The sequence below is a fragment of the Protomyctophum parallelum genome (genome assembly GCF_964188405.1).
Source record: "Protomyctophum parallelum genome assembly, chromosome: 6".
NCBI lineage: Eukaryota > Metazoa > Chordata > Actinopteri > Myctophiformes > Myctophidae > Protomyctophum > Protomyctophum parallelum.
The window spans coordinates 11191398-11209448 of record NC_139701.1 but is presented as its reverse complement, the minus strand read 5'-3'; the positions used below and the strand labels follow the sequence as shown (position 1 = coordinate 11209448).

The 18051-nt window shown below is 43.9% G+C and overlaps 1 protein-coding gene across 3 annotated transcripts in view; it reads right to left on the bottom strand.

The window, feature by feature from the left end:
• The window catches only part of nos1apa (nitric oxide synthase 1 (neuronal) adaptor protein a), a 210436-nt gene that overhangs the window by 93467 nt on the left and 98918 nt on the right, over positions 1-18051 (bottom strand). For all 3 annotated transcript variants that reach the window (XM_083767702.1, XM_083767703.1, XM_083767704.1), the window contains one exon: positions 12382-12490. In XM_083767702.1, coding sequence (XP_083623828.1) covers positions 12382-12490 — 109 coding nt within the window. The remainder of the gene's footprint in view (positions 1-12381; positions 12491-18051) is intronic.

The following is an 18051-nucleotide window of genomic DNA, read 5'->3' as shown; positions in this document are numbered from 1 at the left end:
AAGCTTTGTCTGAAATTACTATGCCTTTGTACTGACACTGGATCCCACCGCACTCCCTCCTTCATTCAGCCTATGCCAATTAGCAAGCATTATGTTTTCACATACTGTCATTAGCAGTGACACGGTTCAGGTCTAACATATGAATAGAGAGAGAGAGAGAGAGAGAGAGAGAGAGTGCAAAGGATCGTTAACCTGAGATAGGGTTAGGACCTTCGCTGAGTCAGTGAAAACTCGTCTTCATCAGCAGCATGTGCAGAACAGCTTCATGACCCTTCCTTCCCAAGACCCTCACTAAGTATGAAAGTAGGTGTGGGCCACAGGCTTACAAGTGCAGTCCGCATGCAGCCTTATTGAGCTGAACTAAGAGTATTTGCATTTTTAAATACATTTGTTTTCTAAGAAAACAAATAAAACTATAGTGATACAAATAGCCTGCATCCTGCATGCTTAGACTCACTAAATTGAGAAAGGACGCAATCATGTCAACCTGCGAGGGTCCTGGGATGCAATACTGTACTCAGTACTGTACTCTAACGTCGTTTATACAATGTCCCTGGGACCCATCTAAAAGACCACCCCTGGGTCCCGGGACCCATTACATTGAAAACCTATTTACATCACTGAAACTATCTATTATAACAAGTGTAAAGTTGTCACGTGGGAAAAAGATGTGGCCACAAGCCAATGAAAAGATGTGCGCACAAGCCAATGAAAAGATGTGCCCAAACCCACAAGCCAATGAAAACCCTTCACACTAGCTCTCAGCCCCACCCCCTCTGCTTGCTGGGATCTGATCTCCTCCGAGTCCAGTCCGCAGAGACCCAACCTCACCGAAGGAGCAATTGTCGTCTCACGATTTTGCTTATTCCTTCTAAATCTCTGTATAAAAAATATAGCTCACTCAGCGAATCTCTTAGTTACATCAACATTGTTCTTCGACAATAGTTGTTTTGTGCCTTAGACAGTCACAGTTCGCATTGGCTATTTCGCCTGCCAGCCATACTGCCGAGTACTTTTCATTGCACACACACGCGCACACCTGGCTTGCACACACACATACACGCCTGCTCCCTCTCGGCACGCCACACACACACACACACACACACACACGCAGGAATAGCCATGCAGGCTATACACGGCAGCACCGCGGCAGCGAGACAGGAGCACGCCTGCTCTCTCTCTCGGCGCACGCGCACACACACACACACACACACACACACACACACACACACAGGAATAGCCATGCAGGCTATACACGGCGGCGCCGCGGCAGCGAGACAGGACGTTATAATCTTGAGTTTCATTAAATAACTGTCTTTCTCCGCACGCGCACACAACATTATTCAAGTGAAATGCGTAACGGCAATATTGGGCTAATATAGGCTACCAATACAAGACGTTATAATCTTGAGTTTCATTAAATAACTCTGTCTTTCTCCGCACGCGCACGTGCGCACACAACATTATTCAAGTGAAATGCGTAACGCCAATATTGGGCTAATATAGGCTACCAATATGTGGGCAGCCTACAGGGATTTACAGACGGAATGAATATACCGGTATATATATAATCATCTATACCAGGGGTGCCCACACTTTTGTTTACTTGAGAGCTACTTTCAAAACGACCAGCTCAACAACATATACCCACCAAATAAAACTATCATCCCATTGCTGAAAATAGTTACAAAATGTAATTGAGGAGCCTTTCATAGGCTACATACAGTGGTGTCTCCTTCGTCTGTACCAGGCTGACTTCTATAGGTTTTGAAAGGTACCTTTCATGTCAAAGGTACCTCTGGAAGCCACACCTCTGATGGGTGGGGTTTAGTCTTAAGGGGTGTGTTTTTTTCACCCACTGTGTAATACAATAAATGGACGGTAGGTGGCAGTAGTACAGAGGCCAGAGCAACTATAAGACAAACGCACATGGAATGGGAAATAGAGGGGGGGAAATGGTAGGGTTTTTATTTTTGGTATTTGACTTTGCTACTGATGATTGTACGCAACAACAAGTAATGCATTGTGTGTTTGAGCTGAAAGGCCCTTTTGATGTCAATCAATCAAGTCATCTCAAGTGGCAGATGCAAAAATCGTTTTTTATTAAATTATATATTTTTTTATGGCCATGTCATGTGGTCTACCTGCAAAGCCTTTGTGATCTATACTGGTAGATCCTGATCTACCTTTTGGGCACCGCTTAACGTCAGATCAGGGGTTTTGTCGGCCAGCGCCAAAAAAGCTCCCAGACAGCATAATCGGAGCAAATACCGGGCAGTGTGTACGAGCCATAACGTGTTGACTACACTACACTACACTAATAAGGACACATAATAATAACTAATAAGCCATCTGTTACTACATGTGGAGTCAACTCCAGCAATTTCCTTCTTCCCATAGTGCGCGGCAACGTAACTCTGGGATGAGCCACGAAATGTTAGTATAAATACATTTAAAAAAAATTATAAATAAAAATCACACCCGAGTGAAATGAGGGACGCTCTTATCATCGTACAATACATCATCATGAGCTTAAATAGACACTTTGCCGATTTGCTCAGACACTATGACGTAAAATTCTCCATTCATTGTCAATGGGAATTTAATGTTTGTGTAGGACGGAAATCTACTGTACACCAATAGCTGAATATACTGTAGGAGGGGCTGCCTAGCGCCCCTCAAAAAAGAAATAGCTCACTAAGAACAAGACGCTTTATCTTCCTTTAAACACCAATAGTCTGCTCACTGAGCCCTTTCAGCCACTCCTCAACTGTCTCTCTGACATTAAAAGTTGGATGGTCAATAGTTTTCTCACCCTCAACGAAAGTAAGACGGAGGTAATCATTTTCGGCCAACAGTCAGCACCTTCCCTTGACACTTTGACACCCCTCAGTGCTAATATCCACTCATCAGTAAAGAAATCTGTTTGTGATGTTTGACAAGAACCAGATCAGCTCCGTGATCAAAACTAGTTTTTAATCAGCTTAGGCTCGTGGCCAGGATTATGTGCTACCTTTCCTGACCGGACCTTGAGAGGGTCATCCACGCCTTTATCTCATCAAGGCTCGATTATTGTAATGCGCTATGTAAGGGATAATATCTGGGTAGGTGGACAATAATTCACAGACAGGGAGTTTAACCGAGGTGGTTAATCACCCTGAAAGTGAATGTAAGTGAATGTAGGCATGGACCAGTCTGCCCTCAGACGTCTGCAGCTCGTGCAAAATGCCACCGCTCGCCTCCTCACTGGTACGAGGAGGCGTGATCATATCACTCCCGTCCTTGCCTCACTCCACTGGCTACCCGTTAAATTCAGAACATATCAACCTCTGGAACTGTCTGCCCCCATCAACCTCTGGAACTGTCTGCCCCTACATATCAACCTCTGGAACTGTCTGCCCCCATCAACCTCTGGAACCGTCTGCCCCTACATATCAACGTGTGGAACTGTCTGCCCCTACATATCAACCTCTGGAACTGTCTGCCCCCATCAACCTCTGGAACTGTCTGCCCCTACATTATCAACCTCTGGAACCGTCTGCCCCTACATTATCAACGTCTGGAGCTGTCAGTCCCTACATATCAACCTCTGGAACTGTCTGCCCCTACATATCAACCTCTGGAACTGTCTGCCCCTACATATCAACCTCTGGAACTGTCTGCCCCTACATATCAACCTCTGGAACTGTCTGCCCCTACATATCAACCTCTGGAACTGTCTGCCCCTACATATCAACCTCTGGAACTGTCTGCCCCTACATATCAACCTCTGGAACTGACTGCCCCTACATATCAACCTCTGGAACCGTCTGCCCCTACATTATCAACGTCTGGAGCTGTCAGTCCCTACATATCAACCTCTGGAACTGTCTGCCCCTACATATCAACCTCTGGAACTGTCTGCCCCTACATATCAACCTCTGGAACTGTCTGCCCCCATCAACCTCTGGAACTGTCTGCCCCTACATATCAACCTCTGGAACTGTCTGCCCCTACATATCAACCTCTGGAACTGTCTGCCCCTACATATCAACCTCTGGAACTGTCTGCCCCTACATATCAACTTCTGGAACCGTCTGCCCCTACATTATCAACGTCTGGAGCTGTCAGTCCCTACATATCAACCTCTGGAACTGTCTGCCCCTACATATCAACCTCTGGAACTGTCTGCCCCCATCAACCTCTGGAACTGTCTGCCCCTACATATCAACCTCTGGAACTGTCTGCCCCTACATATCAACCTCTGGAACTGTCTGCCCCTACATATCAACCTCTGGAACTGTCTGCCCCTACATATCAACCTCTGGAACTGTCTGCCCCTACATATCAACTTCTGGAACTGTCTGCCCCTACATATCAACGTGTGGAACTGTCTGCCCCTACATATCAACTTCTGGAACTGTCTGCCCCTACATATCAACCTCTGGAACTGTCTGCCCCTACATATCAACCTCTGGAACTGTCTGCCCCTACATATCAACCTCTGGAACTGTCTGCCCCTACATATCAACGTGTGGAACCATCTGCCCTTACATATCAACTTCTGGAACTGTCTGCCCCTACATATCAACGTGTGGAACTGTCTGCCCCTACATATCAACCTCTGGAAATGTCTGTCCCTACATATCAACCTCTGGAACCGTCTGCCCCTACATATCAACTTCTGGAACTGTCTGCCCCTACATATCAAGTCTGCCCACTCCTTGAGGCCTTTAAATCTTTACTTAAAACTCATATTTTCCCCCTGGCTTTCAATGACCTAATTAACCTGTGTAATATTTGTGTTGCTTTGTTTGGTTGACCTTCTGGTCTTTGTAAATGTGCTCTAGAAATAAAGTTTGATTTGATTTGAACGATTATTCTGCTTTATGCAGTAAACAAGAAGAGTGAAGAGGAGTCTTCAGCCATGAAAAGCAATTGTTAAATTTAGAGGAAATTGCCTCTCTGACCACTAATTATAATAAATCCAGCGCTTGATCAGCATCAGCAGGAGGCATCATCGCCCTCACAACCTTCCATCTCCAGATTTCATCCCAGTTTTCTTTCATAAATGAATACAGGGTATGCGCATGCACAGGCCTGGACTGGCCACTTGATGTGCAGTCCAGGCCAGAGCCATACAGTAAGACAGAGTTACGACAACTCCGTTCACTTCATGGGGCCAGTCCAATGGTGACTCTTCTACATAGACTTCTATTGGCGAATAGTGACAAAGGCCTGAAGTCTATGGGCTTTATAATGACAGACGAGTTACATGAACCACGTGACCGGGCTGTTTTATTCTGCCCCCTCAATTTTGTAACTCTGTCTTACTTTATGGCTCTCTCTCTGGCCCCCTCTTGCTTTAAAAAAAGAAATGGCACATGGAGGGGTGTTTTTCAGTGTAAAAGTGGTGGTATTAGGGCTTGTTTGTTGTGGAGAGGTAGAGTATCTGCTATCTGCTTGCCCGTTGTGGCGGGCCGGTCTGGGCCAAATGTCAGGGCCGAATGTTTTGACCCAGTCCAGCCCTGCGCATGCATAAAGTGAGTGGAAAATTGACTGGCAAAGTGAGTTTAACATCATTTAATGCAATCAGATCAGAACGTTTCTGTTTGGATGCGTGTGCTGTCAAGGCCAGAGAGTAGGTTTTTTTGCACTCAGTAGACGTTTTATGGACTTCTCCTCTGCTTTTAATACGGTCCAACCCCATCTTCTCCTAAAACGCCTGTGTGACCTGAACGACAATTAGGGAGTTCCTGAGAGAGAGACCCCAGCGAGTCTGTATTAATAACACTCTGTCTGACTGCCTTGTCCTAAACACTGGCGTGCCACAAGGGTGCGTTATATCCCCTCTGTTATTCTCCCTATACACAAATTAGTTGAAATACAACAACAAAGACTTCTCTCTCATAAAGTACGCTGACGACATGGCCCTGCAGGTTGCCTGCCTGCAGGACGTTTCCAGTCCCTCTTACTCCCAGCACATCAACCGTATTGCCACCTGGTTTGACAGCAGCTTCCTTGACCTTAATGTCACTAAGACCAAGGAGCAGTGCTTGGGAGGGGGGTCAAGAGCAGAGGGCTATTTAAAGTCAGTGACTTTAAATTATTTAAAGTCAGTGACTTTAAATATCTGGGAACGACCATAGACAATAAACTCACCTTTCAGACCTAATGCAGATAACATCTACAAAAAGGCAAGGCAGCGGCTTTATCTTCTCAGGACTCTGAGAGGTTTTAATGCCAGTAAACACACCCTGACCATGGTCTATAGATCACTCGCTGAGAGTGTTCTCACTTTTAACATTGTGTCCTGGTTTGGGAATCTCTCAGTTAGAGATAAAAACAAGCTCACCCAGGTAGTCAACCAGGCAAGTAAGATCATTGGAGACAAACGATTGCAACTTCAGGACTTATACAACCGGTCCATAACCAAAAAAGCAATTCAGATTTACAATGATTCTACCCATCCTCTTCACTCTGAATTTGACTTGATGCCATCGGGCAGGAGGCTTAGGGCAAAATTAGCTAAAAAGAAGGGTTACAAAACTTCGTTTGTGATAACCGTTTTAAATAATAAATATACTGTTGCTGTGTTAATGTGAATGCATTTTATATAGTATTTTAATGCACCTGTGTATTTTTTGTAATGTTTTATTGTTGTAACTGACTGCCAAAGATGAATTTCCATTTTAATGTCAATGTAATGGACAATAAAGCTTTCTTTATCTTTATCTTTCCCACATAACTTCCAGGTATGATGATGATGTCACGCGTATAACCTCCATACCCTATTTTATAAGTCTCCATATGACAGTATTGCACAAGAGTAGCAAAAATAGCCGATCTAGCAACTCACAAGCTCAGTCGTGAACAGATTTTCACCTATAACTTTGGACTGGTATGTGCCCAAAATGGTATAGCCAGCTTGAAAGTGGTTATTTATGCGTTTGTGTTTTGTAAATATTGAACCAATCAAAACATATATAATATTTGTTGTAGTAACTAGTCGTTTTATTTTTCTCCCATTTTTTGAAAAGTAACCATTTAGGAATACAAACAGTACAGTACAGTACAACAGTACTACAAACCAACGATGCTGCTGTGAGCCGATGAGCTTGAAATGACCAGACTTTAAATTAGCAGACGTCACATTTAGAGTATCTGGTTACAGGGCAACCACCCAGAGGGGCCGACCCATTAAACCTAAGACACAGTCTCATCACCACATCACAGAGGAGACATTAACTGCTCCCATTAGAAGGGTTTATGTCGTCGGGTCACCCTGTAACCACTAAAAAGGACACTAATTCACAAAAAAAAAAAAAAAAAGACAACAAAACAACAACAACAACAATCTGAATTTGTACGAAGTAATTAACAGGCCACATGGTCACAAAAGTTGACGGCAGAGATATCCAAGACAAGTGACATATTCTCATTATCAGGTTTAATGGCCTGTACTGTGTCTCATCATTTTTATCTTAATGTGCATCTCTGTTCACACTCGGCCCGTTAATGTTTCCACGCCACATTGGTTAAGATACAGGATAGCGATTAGAGGGAGCGTGGAATTATATCCTTCAGCAATATACTGTAGCATTAGGATTCTGCAAGCCCAAAACACCGATGGACATGATAGCACTCGCAACATTTTCAATCACCTTCAATGATTAATGACTTGTTCACACGCTGAATGTGTATATTACAGCATAGTGGCCTCCTAGTGAAACAGAGGAAGGACATTCACTTCCACTAAACCTAAACACCAAGAGCTGGACTCAAAGCTGTCTCATTACCCCTCAAGGTAATCAACAGCTATTCTGACAGGTAACGATCTCATCCTTAATAGGCAAAGGCCTCAGGAAGGGATTTATTTTTGTTGCCAGGTTGCCTAAGTATAAGCCTTGTAGAGCCATGGGGGAATTTATGGAATTTATGTGATTAGTTAGCCGATTTGCTCGTCTACATACAGTATGACGTACATTTTCCCTTCATTGTCAATTGCATTTAATGTTTGTGTTGGCACAAATCCACGTCATATTTAAAATAAATTCTCCTTTCATTGTCAATGGCAAATATTGAGACGTGTGGGGACAAAAGCTGTATATAGGAGGGGCTAGCGTCCCTCAAAAAAGAAAACAAAAAAGGGGGAAAAAAGTACAATCTATCTAGGGGAAAGAATGATGAATCGTCATGACTGATGAGACGCATGTCGAATTGTTGATGCCACATGTAAGGAGAGGCTTGAGTCTAAGCTCCCAGTGTTGAAAGCTGAGCTGGCCAGATTCCAGTTTCATTCAGACTCAAGAGGACGTGCCATATCTTTCAAGAACAGAGAGATATTACATAACACAATGCACACAGCTCTCGGCCCAGACAATGATGTGTCCTCTGATTTAATTCCGCTGGTGGTCACTGACCCTCAAGTGTACCTCACGAAGGCCAGGTCATTAATTAGCCTGCTTTACACTGCCAAATGGAAAATGGGAGAATGAGAGCAAATGGCCAGCGAGAGAGAGAGAGAGAGAGGGAGAGAGGGTTGAAGAGTCACCACAAGGGCAAACATGAGACAAAAGCATCGAGGGAGAGATGAAGAGAGAGGCAGTAGGGCAGAGAATACTTTCAATATACCATATGATTTAAAGGCAAGCCCAACCATTCACTGCTGCTCATTACAGAGAATAAAATGTACTTAATCTCCTCCTTAATGTTGTACCTTCATCCTTATCCACCCTCTCCATCTAAAAACACTGCAGACACGCGCTGCTTTGAATGGCGTTCACACGTTTGGCATGAAATGTATGGCACAAACAAAAGCCATCTCATTTTCTATATTGCCTTTAAACTTTCACTATCGTGTACTCCCTCTCTCGTCTTTCTCCTCTCTGGCTACATCTCCCATTGTAGTGAATGGTGAGATTTTCCAGGCGTATTCCCATAGTAAGGAGGATGAAGTATTTAAATCGGATCATGTCCATGGCATGCCCTCCATCACTACTAAAACCCCTGAGTACGCTACCTCCACACAGCGCTGACTCCTTCTTAAGCCTGAGTTATATCCAGTTGCACACAGGTGTCGTGCACCGCTAATAGTCGATCAACAAGCTCATAACACGACGCAATGCAGAGCGGTGTGAGCTTCTATAGATCTGTTATTTTAGTGTGCGACACAGGTCCACAATTACGCATAAATCATGCATTACAAATAATCTAACGTGCATACACATCTATACAGAGAGGAGCACACACACGCACGCACGCAAACACACACACACACACAGTCACACACACACAGTCACACACACACACGCCTCTGGGCCAAATTTGCCCTGAGAGAAATCGATAGTAGGCTTTACATTTTGTCTTCTCTCTGGAAAGTGTGACGTGCCCGTGGGGTCTTTCTGCGTGAGTGAGTGTATACTATCTGTCAGTGGCTCAGTGCGCCTGTATGGATGAGCCTGCCTGTATGCATGAGCCTGCCTGTATCAGCGTGTGGATCTGACTGGCAATGATTCACCCGGGCAGACATGGGGCTTACGACCGCTCCGCCGGCCTTAGCGGCTGAAGTGGAAAACAGGGGACCCGTATATTTCTAGTGCTCCTGTCACGCATTTGAGCATTATTGTGACTTTGTTTCCACAACGCTGCCAAGAAGACACTCAGTCAACTGAGGACGGCTCGCTCGGGCCATTTCTTCCAAACCCTTCCAGGTCCAAACCACCATTTCAGGCCCACAGGTCTAGACTAGAGGAAGCATCATTCTTCTAGAGAGCAAGACGGCAGCATGCGCCGGCATCACACGGTGGCAGGGCCTGACAGGGCAGGACTCAGAGGGTCGAAGCTACTAACTTAAAGCTGCAATCTGTAAGATTTATGACTTACCGTGGATTCAGCATGTCTCCGTGCCAGGGCAGACATTTCTACTGATCAGCTAAGACAGGACGCACGCTCGGGCAAAAGGTGATATTACACTTTGAACTTCGGGCAATACCTCATGTCAACCAGTGAGGTTCCTAACCAAACACAGGATAAAATATTCTCATTATTTCAGTATCATCTTTTCTCGCCTGGTGAAAGTTATAGGAGTTCTTAATGTGGTGTGTGTGTGTGATATGAAATGTAAGATTATCACAATCACACTAATCATATTCAAGGGTGTTTGGAGAAAAATTTACAGACTCACTTTTAGTTTAGACTTCGAGCACTGCAGAGGTGTGTGTCTGTGTCTCGTTGACGCTTGATAATGCATCGAGGCAATAATGTTTCTGCACTGCCAAATGGGCCTACAGCCATTTTAAGATAGCGTCAAAGCCACAGAGTTATTACAAGCAATCCTCCCCGGTATTATAGATATGTTGTTTGAGCTGTAATAACTAGGCTAGGGAGCAGCAATGGCTGACAGGTCCCGATGGAAAGACGTGGCATCTACGATCTGGACGACAGTCGAAGGATGATGATGATGAACTAGGCTACACTTGGTTGGTAAAGTCCAGATAACAACAACATGAGCTTGTATAATTAAATTTTAATTGTTTCACATAGGGCTACAGTAGTGTGCTACAGTAAACTATAGTAGGTCAATGGGTTAACAATATAAAGATCAAAATGCAAACATTTTGGGGAACTGTGCAGTACGGCGACACATTTTAGCGTGACAGAGTCTAAACCGCATTGTGCTTCAAACTGCTTTGTATTTCTGGAAGTGTTTAGGAAAGTGCTGCCTGCAGATAACCGTGTGGCCCTACACTAGTTTCCTCCAGCATTATTGCAAGCAATTGCATTGTCTAGGCCTAAATGATGCATGAAAATGAATATCTATATGCCATTAACCCATTCTGAACGGGAACCCATTTTGGTAGCTCATAGCGTGGCACCGAGTGCCGCGCTATGAGCTTGTAGGGCTGCTATTTTTGAAAAACCGTGAAAATGTGGCACAAATTTGGAATATATATTCTTGCAGAGCGAACATTTTTAACTCAAATCTTTGCTTCCGGGGGTCACTGGAACAAGATATTTTCAGATGGGCGGCCAATTACATATATTTTTGGAGGTCCTTGACATGAAATACTTTGAGCACCACTAACATAGAAACATAGGTTTCTCAGAAAACTGTCAGGATTTAGAAGACATTTGTATAGAATCGATGGTAGGTCTAAATGTGTTAAATAAAATTAAACTCAACAGCCAAGCTACACAACCAACCTTTGGCGGCCGATGATGAGAGCCCCGTAGCGGAACTAAGAAGCCTCATGATGCTAGGATCCTCACAGAGGAGCTCTGCATATCGACCGCTAGGTCTCGTTAGTGTGTCAAAGCACCTCTGTAACTCCTACAAACTGCAGCTGTGCCGAACGCCGTCTCTCACAAGCCTGATGAATTGTATACTCTGCAGCATCGAACCAAACCAAACATTATTTATATACTAGTCTTTAACCCGTTCAAATATATTCACACCAAATGATGTACAGTGTGGGTAATGTGATTTAATAGATCATGTTGTTGATGCATGTATTTTGAGGTGTAATCAGTCTGCTCTCAGAGGCACTTCGGGCAAGTAGTACAGGAAAGGTGCAATTCTGGGGAAAGTGTGGTTGCCTCGATGGCACAGACACCTTCGGAAAAATAGCCAATTACAATGTCAAGTCACCCCGTGATCATGTTTTATCATGTATATAAGTAATTTGGAGGGGATTTATCCCCCAAAAAGCAACAAACGTTTACATTTTTCCGCATTTGCGGCTCCCCCTATGGATGAAAATGGACGTGATTGGTGGCATGTTTTTGTAAAATAGGCCTCTCCCACTAACTTCGGAAGCTGCTTACGGCTGAACGAGATGGACTATCAAAATTATGCCTGCTGTGTTTTAATCGGATAGGTCCAGAGATCATGTGTAGATTGTGTACCGACTTCTGTGAGATTTGGACAAAAATCTGTAGGTGGAAGATCAAAAAGTGTTTTGAACGGTGCAACATCTTTCTAGACGCAAATGGACGTATTATTGGGGAGATGCCATGACCCAAGGCATCCAGGAATCCAAGGAATCCATTAGAAAAAGGTAAAGTGGGCTGTTATAGCGCCACCTATTGTGAAAAAAAGGCTTTGAGATGCCCTGCATAACAGAATGGTCAATGTCTGTGTGAAACTTCAGATCAAGTGGTCACTGGTCAGAGGCAGTGAGGAGCAAAGCGGTTTAAAGAAGGAGACAGACAGACACTTTACAGATTATGTACAGCAGTGCTTTACATGGCTAAAACAATTCAAAAGCATCAAAGCAATTCAAAGCATCAAAGCAGACACTGACTCTGACACTCTGACAATAGCCGATCTACAAGCTCACGACAATCTGTGATGCATGATGCAACGTGGCGCGATAAAGAACGAGGCGACGCTGAGCTCACCTTCTTTTTGGACTTGAACACGTTGCAGCGGAACACGTTGCTCTGTCCATCCCTGGCGATGTAGCTGAAGATCTTCAGGTCCTGGGAGTCGTGGGATACGTAGAATATCCTGGAAGACGACAAGCATGTGAAATTACGTTTGGGATATATTTAAGAGAGTAATAGTAAAATTCACAAAATGTTGCGATGGATACAGGTGCAGGGTGACCATTGAGATGAGCTCATATTGTACATAACTTATTTCAGACATTGAAAAAGGCATGAGAACTTCCGTAAAGACGTAAATATACCGTAAAGACGGATACCGTGAGAAATACATATCTCTGCTGCAACGAACTCCAAAATGTTCATTTTCCAGGAAATGAAGAAAACCATATATTTTGAAAACAAAGCAATACTGCCTCATCAACGTTGGTGTTGTGACTTAACTGACTTTATATATTGTCAATTACTTGAGAGGTGGAGTTAGTTGTTTTAGCAGGTTTGAGGGTCCAATGGAGTTAAGAGGTTTTGTCCGAAGCACCTTTTACTACCTTTCAGTGGTTCAGTATTTTTTTTTAACCAACACACAGACGTAAAGGGTGTTCAATAGCACTGATTTATGCAAAAAAGAAAAGAAAAAAGAAACCTCAACAATCGAGGTATCTTTTCTCACTATATTATGCACAGTACGCCTTTACTATGGGTGATTATGTTGTCTTGGATCATGATGAAACTATTAAAAAGAAACATGTGACGAAAGAGTAAACCAAAGTATTACTACAGTAGTAAACAGACAAATAAACAATTATTACAGCACACAAAGGACAAACAATGAAGATAGTGGCTGAGGTAGAGTATGTGTGTTGTGATAGAATAATGTGGAAGGAGAACAGAAAAGAAATGAATATATAATCAGGAGACACACAATATGGCATGAGGTAGAGCAGATAGGGAGAACTAAAGCCAGAGACCGAAATAGAGTAATCTCTGATGAGGGGATTGAGTGCAGACAGATATGTAATATCCTACGGCCAAGAAGGGCAAGGGGGAGAAATGAGTTACTGAGGAATAACAGGCCGTCCCGCCAAGGAGAAATAGTGAGAAATAATAAATAATAATCTGCAGGAGGGAGGACATTATGTACAAAGATCTATGCTGTGAGTTGTACAAAAATTATGATGACATCAGAGGACCCTTAATTTATACTTTGTTCCACGACTATGTGTCACTGGACCAAAATTATGTGTTTTCAAATGAAACACATTTCAGAAAAATGTGCTCCTCGGGGACACAGGCCTCCTTCCCCCTGGCCAGCTTGTAAAAGTCAATCTTAGGGAATGAGGATGAAATATGAAGGTCCGTCTTGACCATAGAGATAACAGTAGTTCAAATTATAACAGGCCAATGTGAAGTTTCACGGCCATCGGTCACTCCGTGCGTGATTTGAAGCATTTGGTTCAAAACGGACCACTTATGCAAGTTTTAGATGCCAAGCTTAGCCAATCAGGATGGAATATGAAAAATCGGACAGATCCATCCTGGTCACATAACTATATGGTAGAGATAATGATTGTGTGATGTTTGGACAAAATCTGTAGGAACAATGGTAAAAGCAATGGCGCACGTACGCGCACGCACGCACGGAAAAACAGAAAACATAGTCTCGGCCACGCTTTCGGCCTGGTGGCGACAATATGTTTTTTTTTCTTTTACCCAAAGCAAAACCAAAGTCAGGGATGCATCATCGGAAGCCTAACACATGGTAACATACATTTGATCCAAAAAGCAAAGAAATTGGCCAAGATACAACTTGCATCTTTTTTGTTTTCCTCTCCCTCTCTTTTGGCATTGATTAGAATGATTACTAGTGTCTATGAGACGCCATTGAGACGGAATGGAAACAAACAAACAAACAAACAAAATGAGCTACATTGGAACGCAGGATGCAGCAATTATGTGGTACTGTATGCATACTGGCTGATTAGCTGTTTGAGACCATTTCAACCCCAAAACAGAGGCTGGTTGTACAGTACATTTGTAATGTGACCTCTTTGGGTATACATGCAGCACAAGAATAACATTAAAATGGAACTTCAGTTACTTCACACAACCTCAAATGTGTTTTCAGCTACATCCTAATTCAAACGGACTTTGGCAGGTCACATTGTGTGTGTGTGTTTGTGTGTTTAGCCTCTCATCCATGTGTGTGTGTGCGTGCGACTGTGTGCGTGCGTTTTGGCACCTTCGCCTCCGGCCACCCAGCTAGCATATGGATGATGTCATGATGACCACCAGCATTCTGTCCTGAAGTCGGTATAGAGCTATATGTACAGTACTGTACAGTACTACACCACACACCAAGCCTAAGATCGCTCAGAACTCTCCCTTTAAACTTGAGAGAGTGTAAAACAAAACAATTTGTCTCCTTTACCGATGAACGTGCCTACAGGGACAGCGAGAGAGAGAGAGAGCGAGAGCGAGAGCGAGAGCGAGATTGCAGGCAATAATAAAAGTTGGCAGTAAGTGCACCTTGCCAGTAGAGACATCATCAGTTGCCAGTAAGTGTACCTTGCCAGAGGTAAACCAGACAGAGCTTAGACTGGACTAGTTGACAACCCCCCCCCCCCACCCCCCACCCCCCCCCCCCCCCCCCAGCGGACGGTGCACACATGACAGCGCAGACACATTTCCATCCAACTGTCTTTGGCACCAAAGCATGCCCACAGATGTTATAGTTCATCTCCAAAGTGATCAACTTGTTTTGTGCAATTAAATGGTCACATTGGTCAGCTATTCAATGATAAAAAGTTGAGTATGTGAATACCAATGATAATTCAGGATATTGTGTACTAATGAATTACATTGTTCCGGTACGTTGGTGTTTAAACTTCAGCATTCCCACTTCATCTAGTGTAAACTCTCAACAACTATCCTCTCTCTGAAGGTGAAGTCAAAACTAAAATGCACTAAACCGCGGGGAGTCGGTGAACTGGCGAGTTCTCCGGTATCCCGTACAGCAGTCAGGGACGAGAGGAAGCTGTGGGGTGAAATAGAGTTTGTACGACGGATGGTGAAACATTGGTGCCATTTTCATAAACATTAGGCCCCGGGCAAACGTTTGTGAATCTAATTACAGGGCAGGGAAAACGATATGGAGAATGAAAACCTTGTTTGACCGCAGCCTTTCATTTCTCAGCGTCACACAAAGTCAGTCAGGATACAGCCTTCAGCTAAACATTATCTCATTTAGGAGCCAAAACCACTTTTATTACGTTGCTATTCTTTAGCTATAAATAGCTATAGTAGACCATTATTGATATGTGCTATATACTTATCTTTTTTGTGCTTTTTACACTTTATTATGTGCTCTATTTCACTCCTGCAATAGTTACAGTTGTACATATGTAAGTACGCAGTGCAATGAACAAACATGAATCCTTGAACAATAATAAAACCCTTGCTTATAAAACTTGTGAACTTGAACATGAGTAAGTAATGACAAAAAGAAAACAGTTCTTACTCACATTTTACTAATAACTAGGTATTTGAGAGACAGGGAGAAGGGAGAGCAAATCTTTCTGAGCAAGTGGGAGGAGAAAGAACAGAGCGCATGATTTATGACTCCGCCGCTCTGTTAAGCCCCATTTATATGACAAATACAATTGGCAATCTACAAACTCGCAAGTCAAGCGACACATTGTGAGCTTGTAGATCGGCTATTTTCATCAAGAACTGAATCGCGACACGTACTGGCTGGAATGGCCTTTGTCAGCAGAATGCTTTTGAAAAGCGATAAGCAGCAAATGCACACACATTATAATCACACACGCGCACACAAACACACTCTAGTCCAGGGGTCTGCAACCTTTTTCAAATTAAGTGCCATAATGTTTTTATTTTCTCGATAGTCAGTGTACCATGTCAACATCAATTTTAATGACACCACATCAACAATTCCAACATATTTTGATTGATATTTTGATATAAACATTTCCCTTCTTTTAAAATATTTTCTTTCAAATTATAATGATAATTAGACTCCCTCCCCAGTCAAGAGTTCTGAGTTTTAATGAATGTATAATTATGTGCAGGATGTAATTTACATACAAATGTGAGGGACTTCATTCATTTTACCATATTTTTAAGTAGTTTAATTTTAAACCAAATGTCCTCTCTTCACACACTGATGCCAGTGATCACCCTCCTTCCTGCCAATGTTTGCATCGGTGCCAAAAGTTGCCCACACCTGCTCTAGTCCAGCGGTTCCCAAAGTGGGGTCCGGGGACCCCCAGGGGTCCTCGAGGGAGTTCCAGGGGGTCCGCAGCTAAATGATAGTTAGGAACCAAATGGACCCTTATGGGTCTGTAACTCTGAGAGTGTACAAATGGACCCGTTAGGGTATCAAATTAACATTGATTTTACAATATAAATTGGGGTCTCAGCTATATCTCCGAGAAATAAGGGAGGGGATGGGGAGCCTCGCCCCCTCCCCCAACCCCTTCCCTACTGGGTGGGGTTTTTCCTTACTGGACTCTAGAAAAGCATTCCAGCAGCCAGCTCGTAGCATGCCTCGTTAGGCAATAGACTTTCAATCCATACCTCCTGGGTTGAGTGGGTTCAAATCCTCCTCAAATCATTTGTGTGTTCACCGCAAACAATTTATTTTTGCGGATAAAGTCTGTTTGCTTTGGTCGTGTTGCAAACTTGCGACGTGCTTGCGGTTATGTTTAGGCCTGGGGTTTGGGGTAGGGTTAGTAATAGTAATGTCCGACATGTTCATGCTTTGTTTGGTGCCACTCAAAGTGACTATTGGGTCGGGCTTTGTGTGGTGCCACTCAAAGTGACTACTGGGTTGGGCTTTGTGTGGTGCCACTCAAAGTGACTATTAGGTCGGGCTTTGTGTGGTGCCACTCAAAGTGACTAGTATGTCTGTCGGAATACGTTGACGGGTCATTTCACCCGCGTGCGTCCACTCACGCAGCTTTCAACAAGAGCCTCGGTGTGGCGATAACGAGGGGGAGACGTCACTCACTAATTGACCACACTGTACACACACAGTTACAGGTATTAATGAGCCCTCTGGTTAAGAGGCTGAATTTATCACGCAGCAGGGGGCTTCCATAATGGTGTCTGAGTAATTAAGTAGGCTTGTTTCAGAGGGCCCTGGCTGTTGTCCCTGTGATAAATGGGTGCCCATGAAATAAAACTGCTATAAATCACAGACGAGGCACTACACACGTGTGCGTGCGCACGCACGCACGCACGCACGCACGCACGCACGCACACACACACACACGCGCACACACACACACACACACACACACACACACACACACACACACACACACACACACACACACACACACACACACACACACACACACACACACACACACACACACACACACACACACACACACACACACACACACACACACACACACACACACACACACACACACACACACACACACACACACACACACACACACACACACACACACACACACACACACCACACACACACACACACACCAAGGCAGCAAGGAAAAGAACACAGCACACATACACACAGCGGGTCAGGGGTAGAGTGACCGAGTTGCCAGTTCGAACCCTGTGGGCTCCCCCAGAGTTTGTGTCGAAGTGTCCTTGAGCAAGACTCTGAACCCCTAATTGCTCCCGATGTGC